Here is a 17,390-nt window from a genome sequence, read left to right as displayed (position 1 = left end):
TCTCTCCTTCTATGGGGTGTCAGCGAGGATACAGCTTGACATTTTCTTTTGTTATTGGGTTCCTTTCCTGGCTGCACCCTTTGGATAACATGTGACAACCAACCCCCAAAAAATGTGACGACCAACCCCAACTGGAATTTGTTGCTAGCATCAAGGCCAACAACCATCTGACAACTAATTAGCTTGCTAAAAACAATCTAAACTATAGCTTACCCTTCACACTTGTTTAGGGTAACAAGTGTTTGTTATAAACCTATTGTGTAAAAGCCTAAAAGAAAAATACTGAGGAGCTAAATATTTTCAATTTGACATGAAAAACACTAACAGTCCTCTCACCTCAAATGCAGCAGTCTAACTCCAAGGAAGACTATGTAGGTGACCTCTGATCCCAGTTGTGGATATTTACATACCAAAATTTAACAGACAGCGCCTTCTGGTTCCGAGCTATAACGATTGTGACAACCTACCCGTGTGACAAATTACCTGTTCTCCCCTATCTATATTTTTGACACATAACACATTTTTATCTAAAGGCGGAAGACTAAAATCAAGTGAAGATTCCACCGAAAATAATTGGATCAAACATTTGTAAAGTGATAGATAACATCTAAAAAGGGTTTTTGTTTGTTTTCGGAGAATAATCACACCACTGTGGCATGGACAGGATACTTACTGCCTTCAGTGTGCGACGCTCTGTCCTTGTAAAGATGCTCAATGCGACCCGTGTTGAAGGAGCTGGAACGACGCATAATACCATGAACCTGAGAGGGAGAAAAAAAACAAAGGAAACATAAGCAAGGAAATATATTCACGTCAGCCATTTTACTCTTATAGAACAGCTATTTAGGCAAATTTGATATTGACTTGGAACTATAAGGCTTTTTACGTTAGAATATTATCAAAGCAAACTGTGTGCAGCTCCTTCACAATAAAAGCTTCCGCTGAATAAAATGCTATTGATAAAACTTTTTCTGTGAAGCAGCTGCAACAGATTCTTTACGCAATGTTTACGTATGGATTGGAGTAGCAAAAGACAAAAGAAATTGACCAGCTGATCATACAGTTTTATCAGAACATTGCAAGTTAAATATAAAACAAAGCTAGGAGATATTCTACAAGTATAATCAGTGGGAAACCACAAAGCTCAGAGCTACAGGCTCATGAGGCAGGGAACATATCTGTAGGTGTAAGCAAGGCCTTGGAGTCACTGCTGGAGAAGATCCAGTTTGGATCAGATGGGTTCACTGTTTTGACACAGCTGTTCTAGATGTTTTTTTCTCGTTTGGATCTGTTTTCAAAATGACTTATGGTGGAATGTGATGAGTCAATTTAGATATAGTAAATTATTTATCCCTCAAGGGAAATTCCAGATTTGGTAATAAAATATGATTGGGTCATCTTGCGACACATAAAAACAGGCATATTTCATCTTGCCATTATTTTTTCTGGGTTCATCTCACATTCGGGCGGTGTTGTTAATGTCATGACTGCACTTTGTCAAATCTCTAAATTTCAGTATACTGTTTACTGTTTAATCGTTTGTCACACTAAATTATTTGAATTGAAATCATTACCGGTAGAGTTGTTTTCTGTAAATGTGACAGCCCACTTTAAAGATGTGAAATATGATACAGTGACCTAGTTTGATTTATTGGGTTTCTTTGAACGATCTCGATAAATATTGTGTGTCATGGCATGGCTCTAGCTCTTGTGTTTTTAACACGGCCTGTGATCTGGGATCTGTACTCCGTGTTCTGAGGAGGATTTGTGAGGAAGCTCTGCTCGGGGAAGATAACACAACCTGATCCAAGGGGAGTCCATTAGTGGGGGGGGGAACGCTGTGCCCCGACCTCACTTCCTTTATTCACTGTGCACTTCCTGCCTGTGCGCTCCTCTTTAATGCCACCCCCCCCCCCCCCCCTCCATACACTAGTCAACTTCCTCTCTGCTGTCTCTGAGCACTAGTGCAACATACATGTTTACTCAAGTGTGTTGTCTGTATAGTCACTTTTCACAGGTGTGAAGCCAACGATAAAGCTTTACGTCACCTAAGTCCGTCAGAGACAGCTTGTTAACCTCTGCATCCAGCGGCGGGCTGTTGACTTTCTGTGCTCCTGAAAACACATTGTGCAGCAGGTGAAAGTGCGTGACCTCACTGGTATGACCCTCTAATAACAACCGTTTCCCTGTTAATGGTCTGACCCCGAGGGTAAAAGGTGAGGTGGAACAGGCTCTGAGTTACACTAAAGGGTCTTATCGGGGTGAGGCGTGAGTCAGTCAGTGTGCTAGGCCGACTGTCACGTTACGTCGCAATCCCAAGGGACCTCCCACACACACACACACTGCCGTGGCTGGATGCAGCTTATCGGGGTAATGGCGCTCTGTGTGTTCGTTGGCGCTCTCAAGCGTCTGCATTCATTTCTGTGTATGTGTGTTTCTTGAGCTTTCACAGGTGAAATTCTCTGTGCTGCTAAGTCTGCAGTCTGGATTTCCCCCTTACCTCATAGCCTTTGGCGAGCAGGAACTCAGCCAGGTACGAACCATCCTGAAAAAAGGCAGAAGACAGCAACCATTAAAACCTACAACACGGCATAGCAAATAACAAACAAACAGTACGCAGTTCAGACATACATATCCATTGGATTTGTCTTGTACCACAGTAACACAACAAAAACCTTCACTGCACGAGTTTGGGCAAACTGAATTGAAGACATAACCAAATATAAATGATTCAAACTGTTAGGAGACAGATTTTTACACACACACACACACTTTTGACTAGGAACCCTAATTAATCGTGTCACCGTTTCATTGAAGAATACACCAATAGAGGGTCAAATAAGAGTCATATCAAATGTTTGAGAGAAGAACCCATGGGGGAAACCCATCAGAAAACATGTTAATACAGTTCTTCTTGGTGTAGTTAACTGTTGGAAAGTGAAACTTGTACATTGTTAACTCCATGACACATTAATAGACAGGAGTGATTAAAAAGGGAATAATAAACTAGTTTATGGCATTGGAACACCACGCTGCACAGCTAAATACTGTCCTGGGTGTAACATTAGGTGTAACATCCACATGAATCCAGAGTGGTTGGGGAAGACGTCTGTGCCAACGTGTGTGTGTGTGTGTGTGTGTGTGTGTGTGTGTGTGTGTGTGTGTGTGTGTGTGTGTGTGTGTGTGTGTGTGTGTGTGTGTGTGTGTGTGTGTGTGTGTGTGTGTGTGTGTGTGTGTGTGTGTGTGTGTGTGTGTGTGTGTGTGTGTGTGTGTGTGTGTGTGTGTGTGTGTGTGTGTGTGTGTGTGTGTGTGTGTGTGTGTGTGTGTGTGTGTGTGTGTATGAGAGAGCGAGCCCTGTCAATAAGGTCTTGTTCCCCTCACCCATGTTACTCCGTCTTTTTTTTCCCTGCTCAGACTTTCCGACCGCACATTCTGGAACACTCTGGAAAATTCCGAACTAGTCATGGCATTCATCCTTCAATCCCCCTCACACACACGCAAGCCCAGACACAGTGCCAGCACCATGCGTCCTCTCCAGGTCTTGGGGTAACAGTCGATGTGGGGGGTAATAAGGCAGTGTGTGTGTGTGTGGGGGTCTTGAGGTTAGGGTAGGACCAAGAACCTACACCGTAGCCCTGGGTAGGATGGTCAAGTGTTCATGCGCTTCACAAGAGACAGTACAGGTGGGCCAAGTCTGACTGGAGCACATACAAGTTATTTGTCTCGTGGACACTTTAAACTCTATCGTTGTCCCGTGAAAGTCAATGATGTAAATCATCAGTAAGATTTGAAAACATTGACTTAATCTTGCCAGGCCCGTAGATGGCAAGAATGTGTCATGTCAAAAAAACAACTGAAACTTCTTTCACTGTTTTGTGGTAGAAAAAGATTTGGGATACACCAATACATGTGGTCGATTCGAATGCAGCCCGCTAGAAAAAATCCCCGGATGCCCAACTAAATCCGCTCGTAACTTTGAGTGTGGAAATCAGCATGTTTTTTGGCTACCAAGAATTAACTGCGTAGCAAAAGTTACGCAAATTTGACTGCGCATTCAAGTGAAAACAATCAGCAATGCCAGGGATATATAAGCAAGAGGCAAGGCCGAGGTGTGATGAAATAAAGAAGTAAAAGTATGTCCCAATTGTGTGCCTACTGCAACGTAAACTACGTACGTGTTATGGTCAGCTGTAGTATGTAGAATACTAGATAATAGATATAAATTGTATCTATTATCTATTCTTTCTATTATTCTATAATATAGAATAATAGAAATAATAGATAAGATAAGAGTATGCGATTTGGAACACAGGGGAAGTGTTAGACAATGTTAGACCAGTCCTCTAAAGACACACTAATAACAAACGTTGTACTTCTTGTTTTATAAAAGTGAGTTCACGCCTACAGTGCTACTCTAGATGTGTTTTAAAAATCATTTTCAGCTTGAGCAGGTTCAGCAATCAGGGTGTGCGGATGGTCGCCACTGATGCCCAACCTGTTTCTCAGCGGTGGTGTTGGAGGGGGTGGTGGGCACTGGCAACCCCCCCCCCCCCTCTCCCGCCCGTCTGTCCCCACTGTGTTCAAAGCTCCGGCCGGTGTCATGTTTTCCTGCCCCTGTGCCAGGGTCAAAGCGTTTCCATGCCAGACCAATATGGAAAACAAGCCCTGAAGAGCTGCAGCACTGTTTCAAAACAAGAGGCTCCTTTGAGGCCGTATTAGCCCATAAACCCTGGCCTCACCTCGTCGTTTCCTGTTATGGGGAGCTGGGAGAAGCTACTACAAGCTCACCTGCCAGGTCAATGTCACAATGCCATCTCCTCAAAAGACTCATGTTGGCCTTTGAAACAATGCAATCCCTCTGCTCTATAGCTACGGTGAACAAGTCATCAGATGGGGCTGATTCAGAACCAGGAGGGTGAGAGCTAATTGAAGTTTAAGCCAATGATTGTCTCATATGTTCATGCTGGTGTTGTAAAAGTGTTAATTGACTGGTTCCTCTGAATGTCTAGTATTGTCTGTAAAAACAACCAGTGTAAAAAAAACCTGAGCTGTACAGGTACAGGTGAGTGGGCTGATCTCTGGTTCATTCATTTTCCTTAAACTTGATGCTTAACAGATTTTGATTTTCATGTTTTAGGAATCTTAATTTTGCCCTTAAAAAGGATATCTTAAAATGACATACTGTCTTACATGTGAGAATGACTGACTGTGTTAAATGTAAACATGTTGCAAAGACCACACAAATTAAATAAAAGATCCAACAAATCCTCAAAAAAAGAAAGAAAGAAATACGGACACAAGTCAAGTCATGTTAATTGATTTGAAAAAATCTCAGTTTTTAAGTGCATTTTTAATCATAAAAGCTATTCACTCTGGAGACCGAGAAACGGGTGACAATTAAGGCAGAGGGAGAAAAAAAACCTATGGCTGATGTTGACGTTGGACTTAATCCATCCATGTGTCTGAAAAATGTTAATAATGTTTGCTCATTGAAACTGCCCCTCCCCGACTGTGGTCATTAGCTCCAATCAACATTCCCATCACCTCAGAAAATCAGTTTTTGCTCTTCTACCTTGTCTCTTGTCTAGTGACAAGTTATTCCTCTTGTGCAATGACGCGTCACTTTCACTTTGATGAAAAGCCTCAAACAAAAGTTTTACCATCAGATAATTATGCCAATTATTTTCTGAAATAAGTATTTGTTCGCTAAAATGTCCAATCATATTGAAAAGTCGACTTATTCAGGTTTCTTGTTTTGCAAATATATTCAGTGTACTAAAGGAAGACAAATACAGCTGAATATATTTAAAGAAGCAAGAACAAGTGATTTTCTGGGATTTGAACATAATGTTTATTATATAATAATAGCAGGAAGTCATTAACCATTAAGAATATCAACACAGCATAGTTCATCCCTAGAACCAAAGAGAAGAGAAGGAGGATGGAGTCACACAAACCCAAGCACTGTGAGCTTACTACCCCCTGCTGGAGGAACAGTGAATAAGCTATTTTTTTTACTAATATACCACTGGATGTGGCCTTTGATACCTAATTAAGGTTACATCACCTGTCTGACATTTAGGCAAAATATACCTAATGCAAAACATTTACAATGCAGTATAAAACGTAAAAGCTTAGACTCTGGTTAAAAAGTTCATTTATATGCATTTGAAAAGCTACAATGTATGCTTTTAAATCTGCTTTTTTTAGACCGAGGGGAGAGGTTGCCAAACAATGCAACAGTCTACTAAATGGGCTGATATACTTTAATGTGGCAGTGATCACAGACCTAATCCACATGCACACTAGGACACTGATGTGTGATGTAGAAATAGCAGTGTCAATACTACTGAATGGCCAACCCAGGCGTGTCACTAAAACATGACCAGAGCATACTGGTCACAATATGACTAAGTTATCAGAAGAAGGATTCTCAGCCAGGAGGATTACTGTACTACAGGATACAGCTCCACAACATGAGAAGGAAAGTCTGACTACAAACAGTTAATGTCAATCTAATCTTGCACGATGCAGACTAAGCTTCTGTCTCAGTAAAATAAATATCTAAGCTATTCATTCATACATCCTGCCTTTTAGATCAGGTCAGGCCTATTACAATAGCGTACAGGGAGCAATTTCTGGGTCTATTTCAGCCACCATGTAATCTTTTTGACTATGTGACATGTTCAGTGAACAGTATGGCAGGTATAGAAATAGGCAGCAATGGAAGTTTGCCAGGCACCAGAAACTACAGATGGGACCATTCCCAGTCGATCCAATAACAGTATTGGTGACGATGCGGCCATTATTCACTTATCAGATATCTGACCCGACTTCATCGATCCATAAAATATAATCTGATCAAATGAATCCAGGTCCCTGTTGACCACATTCTTTTGGATCACTGATACTGTTGCTCATACAGTTGTTGCTGCTGCATGAACATACTGCCCAACTTAATGTGTCCTGTTCACATTGTCATTGTGTTGACTTTTTATATATACATATAGGATTGTGATTAACTGTCAAAACTACTCAACTGAAAACAAGATACCCCAGAAGCATTACACTACAGAATAATTAGTAACTGAACAATGAGCAAAGTAAATCATTATGTCAATGATACTTTTGGATGCATTTGCTCTCTTATCGGTTCACTATCGATGATTGTCCTTATTGAATCATGGTATGAGCTTAATATGGTCAAGGTGAGGGAACATATGGGCTGTGCTTTTATATACTTGGTTTATATTCCTGTGCCACCCTGGCACCTTTGCTCCAACGTGTAAACGTACTCCTGCTTAACTGTTCTGTTTGTCAATCATTAGCAGATTTATGACTGTGGGGATCCTGGGTGTGATCCGGGATGAACAATGGCCCAACGCCACGTCAGTGTGGAATACAGGGATTGACATGCAGCTTTGGAAGAGTTAAGAGACCACTCCAAATGACCAATTTATCTGGTTTTACTATTGATTAGACATAGTTTGAGCAAAATGAAAATGTTTGGTTTTATTCTACTGACAAGATGTTTTCACCCATATTCCAAATACTTCCATTCATTTATGTAGAAAAATTTGGACTGGTCTCTTAATTTTTCCCAGAGCTGTATGAAGTGTACTTGTCCACTAATTAATTCAGCTTTTTACCAGTAAATGCAGCTGCACTTACCATACATCTCTTCCCGTCTAACCATAAGTTACCAGACTCCATTCAGAGCGGAAATCAGCCTTGAAGGAGCCATTAGCAGCCATTATGAGCGACAGAGGAGATGTGTGCACGGATTCTTAGCTTTATGAGTATTATTGCTGGCTCTGGCTCAGATTCCCCCCTGTTCTGCTAATGGTGGAGTCAGTGGAAGGAGCGACACAAGTGAATCAAACGCCAACGAAAGGATGAAGAAAAGCGGCTTGTATAGGATGAGCATCAAACGCTTCGAGGGGCCAAATCTCCACACCGCGTTTGTTTTCCCAACCGGGGGAGCTGAAGAAAGACGTTTGAACCTCAAAGCCAAAATAAAGTTTTACTACGGAACGGCGAGGCTGAACCTGTCCTCTTCGTAACCCTGCGTCGTAAAAACAGCACCATCAACTAGAGCCCCCCCCTCCCCCCCGCACAGCTCTGCCTGGGAGCTAAGGTGGTCTCCTATAACTCACACCTTCTCAACCCAATGCTCCACACTGAGATAGCGGTCAAGAGATATTCAGACGGAGCTGCATCAGAGCTGCATGCTGCCCTGAAATTTATGAACAGTAGTTAACCAGCCGATTTACGGCATCACCGTGACCCCGACACCCCCCCCCCCCCCCCCCCCCCCCCCGGCGGCTAGTTACTTGTGAGATGGTCTATCCAGATGCCTGCTTTGCCTTCTGCATGTGTTCGCAGTATTCAGAAGCATCGCCATGACCGGCAGAATAAAATAAAAATGAATAACTGCTGTTATTCTTTGTTTTTCTGTTAAGGAAGGCGTGGGAATAAGGAGCGTTGGAAAGAGCTGCTTGACAAAAGAATGTTACATGATGAAAAAGACTTTCCAAGACCACTGATGGTAATCTCTGCAGAGCTGCATTCTGGGAACGCTCAGCTGAACATTTCCTTCTCATATCATGAAACAATTCCCTAATTCTTTCTGTGCATTCCCTGATGCTTGTTTGCCCGGATGGAGACGAATTCGCAGAAAATGGTTAACTTGAATCTGCATCTTTTTCTTTAATATAGAGAACGGTGCAAAAGTTTAGGGCATGTGAGAAAAAATTATAAAACTAAGAAATTCGAATGCTTTCATAAATAATAATTGTTTATTTTTATCAATTTTAAAAGATGCTAAGTGAGCGAATAAGGTACACTGGACACGCAAGGTCTCTCCCAGACAAAGATTTCAAAGCAGACTGGGGTTTCAAGATGTGCTGCTCTTTTGACGAAGCACAAAGAAACTTAGTGCATCAGATGAAAAACACATCAAGCTTATTTCCCTTTGAAATCGGAAGATGTCCAACAGTGCCATCAGCTCAGAACTGGAAACCAGTCGGGTCAAGGTCTGGCCAGAAGAGGTCTTTATGGATGTACTGATCCAACTGGTTTCTGCCAGTTCTGAGCTGTTGGCACTGCTGGATTTAGATGTATCTTCTGTTCATTCACTGCATCTTGTTAATTCATGAAAATTAACTATTAAAACTTGTGTTTTTGAATGCATTCTTAGTTTACAGCATTTTTGCACGCCTGCCTAAAACTTTTGCACAGTACTGTTTATTGATACAGTGGAGGAAAAAATAAGTATTTGATCCCTCACCGATTTTGTAAGTTTGCCCACTTACAAAGAAATGAGCGGTCTATAATTTTAAAGATAGGTTTATTTTAACAGTGATAGACAGAATATCAAAAATAAAATCCAGAAAATCACATCAAAATATATAAATTATTTTGCATTTCATTGAGTGAAATAAGTATTTGATCCCCTTCAAACCACAAAGAATTCTGGCTCCCACAGATTAGTCCTCGTGTTTAAATAGTAAACTAGTTTCCTGTATAAAACACACTGTCTCAACTTGTTAACTGAATAAAAGACACCTGTCCACAGAGTCAATAAATCAAACTCCAACATCTCCATCATGGGCAAGACCAAAGAGCTGTCTAAGGACATCAGGGACAAGATTGTAGATCTGCACAAGGCCGGAATAGACTACAAGACCATTGTCGAGAAGCTGGGTGAGAAGGAGACAATTGGTGCGATTTTTCGAAAATGAAAGAAACACAAAATGACCCTCAATCTCCCTCGGTATAGGGTTCCATGCAAGATCTCACCTAGTGAGGTATCAATGATCATCATGAGAAAGGTGAGGGATCAGCCCAGATCTACACGGGAGGAGACTGTTTATGATCCCAAAGCAGCTGGGACCACAGTCACCAAGAAAACCATTGGTAACACACTATGCCGTAATGGATTGAAAAATGTACAGAACCATCTGAAGTTTGCCAATGAGCACCTGAACGACTCAGAGAATGCTTGGGAGAAGGTGATGTGGTCAGATTAGAACGAAATCAAGTTCTTTGGTATCATAGTGACTCGCCATGCTTAGAGGAAGAGGAATTCTGACAATGACCCCAAGAACACCATCCCCACAGTCAAGCATGGAGGTTGAAGCATTATGCTTTGGGGTGTTTCTCTGCTAAGGGGACAGGTGGACTTCACTGCATCAAAGGAAATATGGATGGGGCTATGTACCATGAAAAACTAGGTGACAACCTCTTTCTCTCAGCTAGGTCCGTAAAAATGGGTCATGAATGGGTCTTCCAGCACGTCAATGACCCTAAAAATACAGCAAAGGCACACAAAGGAGTGGCTCAAGAAGAAGCACATTAAGGTCATGGAGTGGCCTAGCCAGTCTCCGGACCTTAATCCAATAGATCTGTGGAGGGAGCTAACGCTCAAGTGACAGCATCAAAACCTTAAAGATTAGGAGAGGATCTGCAAAGAGGAGTGGTCCAAATATCCTCCTGAGATATTTCCTCCACTGTGTGTGGTACAGACAATTGCATTTATGGGTCAAATATGTTCTTGGATTTTCACAAATTAAGTTAATTGTAGAGAAACCTTGTAAATCCCATAGTGGGATGGCAGATATTACAGGTATACTGTATATGGTATAGATATGGTAGAAAATGTCAATCAAAATCTCAACATTTATAAAAAGAAATAAGTGGCAGGAGCACTTCGGGTTGCCTTCAAAAATGACAACATGTTTCAAAACTCAATACAAAAAAAATAAGCTATATCTCATCTCTAAGAACTATACTGAATGCAAACTAATAGAGAGCATGTGTGACATTCAAGGCCTTTGGGAAATTCAGGTTTTTCCTGATTTGAGTTACACGTGTCCTCATCCTGTACTACTGACACGCCTTCAAAAGCCCCCGAAGCAAAGAAACTGCGACAGGCAAAGCCAGAAGAGTAACATGACGGCATTTTTCAATCTGCAGTGACATTCAACCATCCACCTATGGTGAAAATGATTAAAGTGGAAAAACAGAATTGTTATTGGTTGTGTGTGTATACAGTTTATAGTTTCAAATGTTTTATTGTTTTCTCACTTCCATTGGGTGTGGGTTTTTTTTTTTTTTTATGCAACGTCTTATCATTGCACACTGTAATTTCCTTTTGGAGATAAATATATCTATCTTTCTATCCACCTATTCATCCATCCATCCATCTATCCGGACTCCGACGAGGCCTCCACATCATCCAATAAATCCTGATAATAATATACACTTGTCTGGCATTATCCCTTACCACCAAAACGAAAAGGTAATCCATGTTAAATTGACATAGATGAACTTTGGTTAGGCCTAGTGTTGTACATGGCCTATATTGTAATGTAAACTACACGGTTCAGTGTTTGTCTTCTTATTCATTGTACCCTGCTCATGCTGTCTGTGAGTCCACTTCCTTCTCTAGCATAAATACAGGATTATCTGATCCTCAAATTACACCTTCATTGACACAGCTATGGACAAATTGTAGGCAGGCAGGCAGGCAGGCACGCACGCACGCACAAGCACACACACACACACAACGTCATAGTAGCAACTTTATGTAAGTGTAGTGGTTTGACTGTCATACAGTAAAACTAACTACCATGTTCATTCAGAGGTTGACTCGTGTAACCTGACCACTTCCTTGTTGGCTCAAAAGGCACGAGCTAAGATAAAAGAAAGGCAAGGGGGAAAAATGAGGACAAACTAAATTAACTAAGGAAAAACATTAGTATTCTAATGTGACATGAAACAGCAGCTCCACGTTTAGTTCAGCTGCATTCATTTTTTATTAAAAAGGAATTACCAAACGCTAGAGGCATTGGGATAAAAAGAGGGAGAGATTCAATCGATGCACGCGAAGGTTTTTAAAAGTACCTGACGCAGGTGGAAACGCCAGCGGCAGCAAGATACAAACGTTTCCTCTTAAAAGGAGGGCATGTTTTTAGAAGTGGGAGCAGCGACACTGAAGGTTTTCCCCGTGAGCATCCTCCTTCGTTCATTCTAACATGTGTAACCAGGTTAAACCTAGGGTCTGACTGGAGAAAGGTTACCTGTCCGGTGATGCCAGTGATGACAGCGACTTTTCTCTCCTTCTGCTGGTCTCCGCACTGGGCCATTTTCTCTGTGTGACAAGCTGAGGGATTCACAGACCGTTGACAATTCAAACCGAGGTACCTGTCAGCGTGGGGGGGTAATTGCTGTGTGAGCGAGCAGTAAATACGAGCCTTCTATGCAACAGTAAAGCACATAAACTACAACAACCACGACAAATCAGGAAGCGGGTGTGACATCCAGCCAATGGGAAAGCAGCATGTAGGAGCAGCAGACAAGACGGCGTCAAAGAGGGCACAGGGGCTGCAGGGTGTTCGACACAGCGCCACCCTAAGCGTGGAAGAGGAAATGCAGATAAAGATCCACTATGGTGGCTGATGCGCAACTATCACAGTTGGATTGTAACTAAACTAGGTTACACTTATTCAAGTAGGCTACTGTACTCAAGTACACGTTTGAGGCACTTGGTCTTTACTTGAATATGTTCTTTTTCATGCTAATTTATACTTTTACTCCACCACAATTCAGTGGGAAATATTGTAGCTAACGTTTCGCTCCACTAGGCTAATATTAATGTGATAACTTAAGTTATGCACATGAAACATGAAGAGTTTATATAATATGGTATACTACCCAACAGTATGTAGATATACAAGCACATATGAAAGTCAATTGATTAATCGATAATTTCATTGACAAATGCATATTTTATTGACAATTGTGATAAAGGTCATTTTAATGCAAATATGCTAAAATCTCATGGGGCCAGCTTCTCAAATCACAGTTTATTATTCAAAAAGTGCAATCCCACTGTGTTATCTGTTTCTCGTATTTATTATATCATGGTTCCCTTGCTTTTGTACACCTTCTTACTGATATAAATGTATGTTACTCATCTTCGATTTGTTTATTAGTGGGACGAATAAAGGATTATATTATCTTTTAAATCGAAGTGAAATGTGTCATATAACAATGAAATTGGGAAGCAATGTTTAAACTCAGAATAATTTTTTAAAATTGTATTTAATTTTTTTATAAATTTAACTTTGAATAATTCCTTTTTTATTTACTAATGGCACTTTTTTTCCAAGTCCAAGTCTACAGTGAAAAGCTACTATGTGCCTGGCTGTTGCTTTTGGTTTAAGAGTATTAGAGGATTCCAAACACCTTTTTCAAACCTTTACAACATATCTGCACCTTTTTTCTGATCATTGCATTTCTTAAAACATGAAAAATTATAAAGAATGAACACCTTTTTAGTTTACATCCTTGTCTGTGGAATGCAGTATATGAACTTAAAATAATGTATTGACATTTCATCACAGTAGAAAATGTTCAGAATCCGCTTTGAACAAACAAAACACAGTTATAGTTGACATTCTCAAAATGTAATTGTGCGTGTGATCAATTATGTGTGAATAAAAACAGAAGTAAAAATGCCTATAGGAAAATATAAGAGTTTATTTTCAACATAAGTATTACAAAGTTATTTTCAACAGAAGTACTAAGGGAATTCAGTGAGAGGACTACAACTAAAAGTTAATCTGTATTATGTACTGTGTGTGTGTGTGTCTGTGTGTGTGTGTGTGTGTGTGTGTGTGTGTGTGTGTGTGTGTGTGTGTGTGTGTGTGTGTGTGCATGTGTGTGTGCATTCCTGTGTGTATTTGTTTATGTGTGCTCTCGTGTCCGGGTGTTAGTGCAAACATTATGTGTGAATGTGGTCCAGTAGACATCCGGGGTCGAACACCATAGATGAGGAAGTGCCAGTACCTGAGTCTGCCTTCATATTGAAGGAACAAGTATAACCTTAACAATTGTCATTGATTGATAGGGGTCTCCTCTCTTACAGATGCATGTTGGTGGGCATGTACAGTAGTGTTAAAACCTAGAAAACCTTATTTCTAAATAATATGTCTATGTGAAAAAAGGTAAATAAATATTTGTATAATGATAATAAAGATGTATATTGTAGCCTAGATTGAAGTCAGTCAAGTATACGGCATATACCGTAACTTCAATTTAGTGTGTGAGGAAGCAAATACAGAATATATAGCATACATGTCGCTCACATAAAGAGTGAGAAAAGGTGTTTATTTTGGGTGAAATTTGTGAGAAAAATCTGGGTTTAAGTGGTTCCCTCTAATATAGAATTGAGCTCAGTGTGCCAAGGTAAACACGGTTTCAGGAGGAGAACTTGACACATTGACTCTGATGGAGGAATTTTGTTCACATCACTCTGGACACTATCTTAACAGGAGCAATCAAACAACTCAGAGCAGCTCCTATAATCTCGTATTATTCTTAGGCATTTGAGCATGTACCGCATCTGCTCCAGCTGAGAGTGTCAGTACAGCATTGTGAAAGCCTTTCCCTTCACTGCTCCACTTCCCAGAGTGCACTGCACAGCATGATGGGAGGTGTGATTTCATTACAGTCTAAAGAAAACATCATTGTGTAAGAAAAAGAGAGAGAGAGACAGAGAAAACAAGTTACCGGGGTCCTGGGAAGCACAGCAGTGTGCTCATCCACCCCGCCTGATCAAAAGAGAACAACACACAGCTCTATTACAGCCAGCGGCTCTTCTTCTTCTCTTGTCTTGTTTGGACGGCAGGTGTCTCGCTGTGTGCTGGGAGGTATTTGACTCTCACTATGTGTCCACTGCTGTGCAAAAAAACCCTAGTCCTTCAAGCAAGTGTCGGTGTGTCTGTGGGAACTCTAGAGAGTGCAGAGTAAGGGTCGACTGAGATAATCAGGGATGAATTGTCACTCTCAGTGCGCCTGGCGATCAACCCAAGAGTCACACTTTCTTTTTTCGACCCCCTCACTCCTCTTGGCATCCACCCCACCCCCTTTGAAAGAGTCAAGTAACCAGATTGAATCCACAAACAAAACTCTGTAGTAAAGTGAGTTTCCCATATGGGTCAGTGGAAATACAAATTAAGAGGCATTTAGATTATTAACTGCATTCAAAACCTTATTAAGCACAAGTATTTTAAATCAAATCAAATTTGATTTATAAAAGACCTTTTTCTTACACAAATAAAGTATGGCTAAATTAAAGTTATTAATTTTGGATGGAGCTGGGTCGCCTCTTCTCTCCTCCTCTGTTCCCAACGGCCCTCAGGGTTTGATCTATGCACTGATAGATCTGGCTCATTTTGAAACTCAAGGTTTTGCGTGCCAATGTAAAGCCAGAACTATAGGCTGTTTCAAACTGGTGTAACAAGATTATCTGCCTGGACCCACCTTAGTCGTCGTCTCCTTTTCACACTCTGTTTGTTGGGAGTTGTTTTTCCTGCTAAGTGATAGTGAGTCATTAAAGAGGCCTGCTACAAAGCAAAGGTGAGCGAGTGCATTAATGCAAACAGAAGGAAATCCAGAATTGTAGGCTGGCTGGAAGGAGGCAGTCATTGACATATTCTGACACTTCCCGGTTGTATGTATTACTGTAATACATGAGTGCGGTGGGACTTCAACTTCAATCAAGTTCTACATGGGTTTTACCCCAATAACATTTTTACGAGACATGTCAATTGAAAGAAATAAACACACCTCTACTCACACAAATATATGGTTTACATAATAGAATTCCATCTGTAAATTGTTTGAAGGTGTTTGCTGAATCTTGAAGGAAAAGGCATAGGGAGTTATATCTCTCAGTTGCTTTAATGTATCAAGTGTAATGACTTGGCAATACGCAATGATGTTTTTGCTGATCAGCTCTCATCTTTTATTTTACAGTGCCTATGTTTTTGACACGGACATGGACATTTTTGGATCTCTGTTGATAGAGGAGGTTTGGATCCTGAGCATCTGACTTTGTTTAAACTTTTCGTCTTTAATTCAAGATTGTTTAAATCGAATCATTGTTTTTTATATTTTTTGGGGGGGATTTTATACTTTTATCAGACAGGTCGGAGAGATAGAGATGATGGGGGGCAGAGAGGGGAATTACACGCAGAGAATGACCACGGGCAGCATTCGAAACCGTGGTCGGCTGCTACTGAAGACTGATCCTCTATTGGGGGGGTGGGGGGGGCGCTCTAACCACTACACCACGAGCGCCCCCCTCCCTTGAATCATAATTTTGTCATAAATCTTTCTCGGGCATGGAGAATAGCATGGAAGTATGGGTATGGGAAGGAACAAATGAATATCTTATCTGATGAGTGGCTGATGATGAGGGAAGTGAAAGCAGGTGGACAAGTGTGAGGACATCTGGTGGACGTTTGGAGGATGACAGGTCTAGGGGGCAGCTGGGTGAAAGAACATGGCCTGGGAGGAGTGAGCAAGGGCGGGCTATACGAGGGCTGAGGAGTGGACCACATTGCTAATCTCTGATATTTTCATATTAAGTTTGAGGATTAAGAAATATTTGAAAACACAGTTTATGTTACGAAACGTTAAATGAGGGAGAAGTGTTTAAGATGCTGCACTATTTCGGTCTTCGGTGGAATTTAAGCATATTTTTGGCATTGAACAACTTAGCTTTTAAATTGTTCTATAAAAAAACACCTCTCAAGAGAGAAACAAGGCCAAATGGTTAAGAAATAACCTAAAGAAAACAAAAATCCACAATCGAGAAATCTTGATAAGTGGTATAACAAAATATTCATGCAAATGGTCACACAGCTTTAGTATTCAAGTTTTTTCTTTATTTCCAAAGAATTACACTGTTAAAAAATACCATACATTTTTTCTGGTGTGCTTTATTTTTTATTTTTTGCTTGTTTACATTCTACATTGAGTTATTGTCTCGGCATTAATCGAGAAAAAAAATTGAAAAAAGTATCATAAATTCAAATACACAAATATTCAAAATCACAAAGCGTTCCCATTTCCAAGTGAAACAGACAACAACCAAACGACGGACATCAATCCGAGAAAGAAAGGGACAATAAAGCGCCGCCTGATGTCTCCTCTGCTCTGTTGTTGGTTCTCTGTCAAAGCTAAACTGTGCATTTTACACAAACAGTATGTGCATTAACTGAGTGAAACCATGTTTGTCACCCCTGAAAGAGAATCCCATCTTGAGCCAAAAGCTCTGTGCTTCAAGTAACGGCTGGTGTTTAATACAGTTAATAAATGAACATAAGAATCCACTTCAGTCATAAACATAGGAGTCATTCATAGCATAGGTAGTATTCTGTTGTTCGTTATGCCTTCATGGAAGGTGAGAGGGCCACTCCAAACTGCCGAAGCAAGGGCCTGAGAGTGGCATGAACGCAAACAGAAGGAGATCCTGCCTACAGAGAAAACGTACCAGAAATGTGGGCTGAATGTGGCACCAACCGGGAAGCATTCAT

General features: G+C 40.8%; 1 protein-coding gene across 1 annotated transcript in view; it reads right to left on the bottom strand.

Moving 5' to 3' along the window:
* The window catches only part of gmds (GDP-mannose 4,6-dehydratase), a 148,801-nt gene extending 136,502 nt beyond the window's left edge, over nucleotides 1–12,299 (bottom strand). The window contains exons 1-3 of the mRNA XM_080032494.1: nucleotides 12,084–12,299; nucleotides 2,501–2,545; nucleotides 674–761 (exon numbers count right to left, since the gene is read on the bottom strand). Of these exons, the coding sequence (XP_079888620.1) occupies nucleotides 674–761; nucleotides 2,501–2,545; nucleotides 12,084–12,149 (199 nt within the window). The 5' untranslated portion in view covers nucleotides 12,150–12,299. The remainder of the gene's footprint in view (nucleotides 1–673; nucleotides 762–2,500; nucleotides 2,546–12,083) is intronic.
* Nucleotides 12,300–17,390: the final 5,091 nt, after the last annotated feature.

The sequence above is a fragment of the Ammodytes marinus genome (assembly GCF_949987685.1).
Source record: "Ammodytes marinus genome assembly, chromosome: 8".
Lineage (NCBI taxonomy): Eukaryota > Metazoa > Chordata > Actinopteri > Uranoscopiformes > Ammodytidae > Ammodytes > Ammodytes marinus.
Note: the sequence above shows the minus strand (reverse complement) of the source record. Positions and strands in the feature narration are given on the sequence as shown.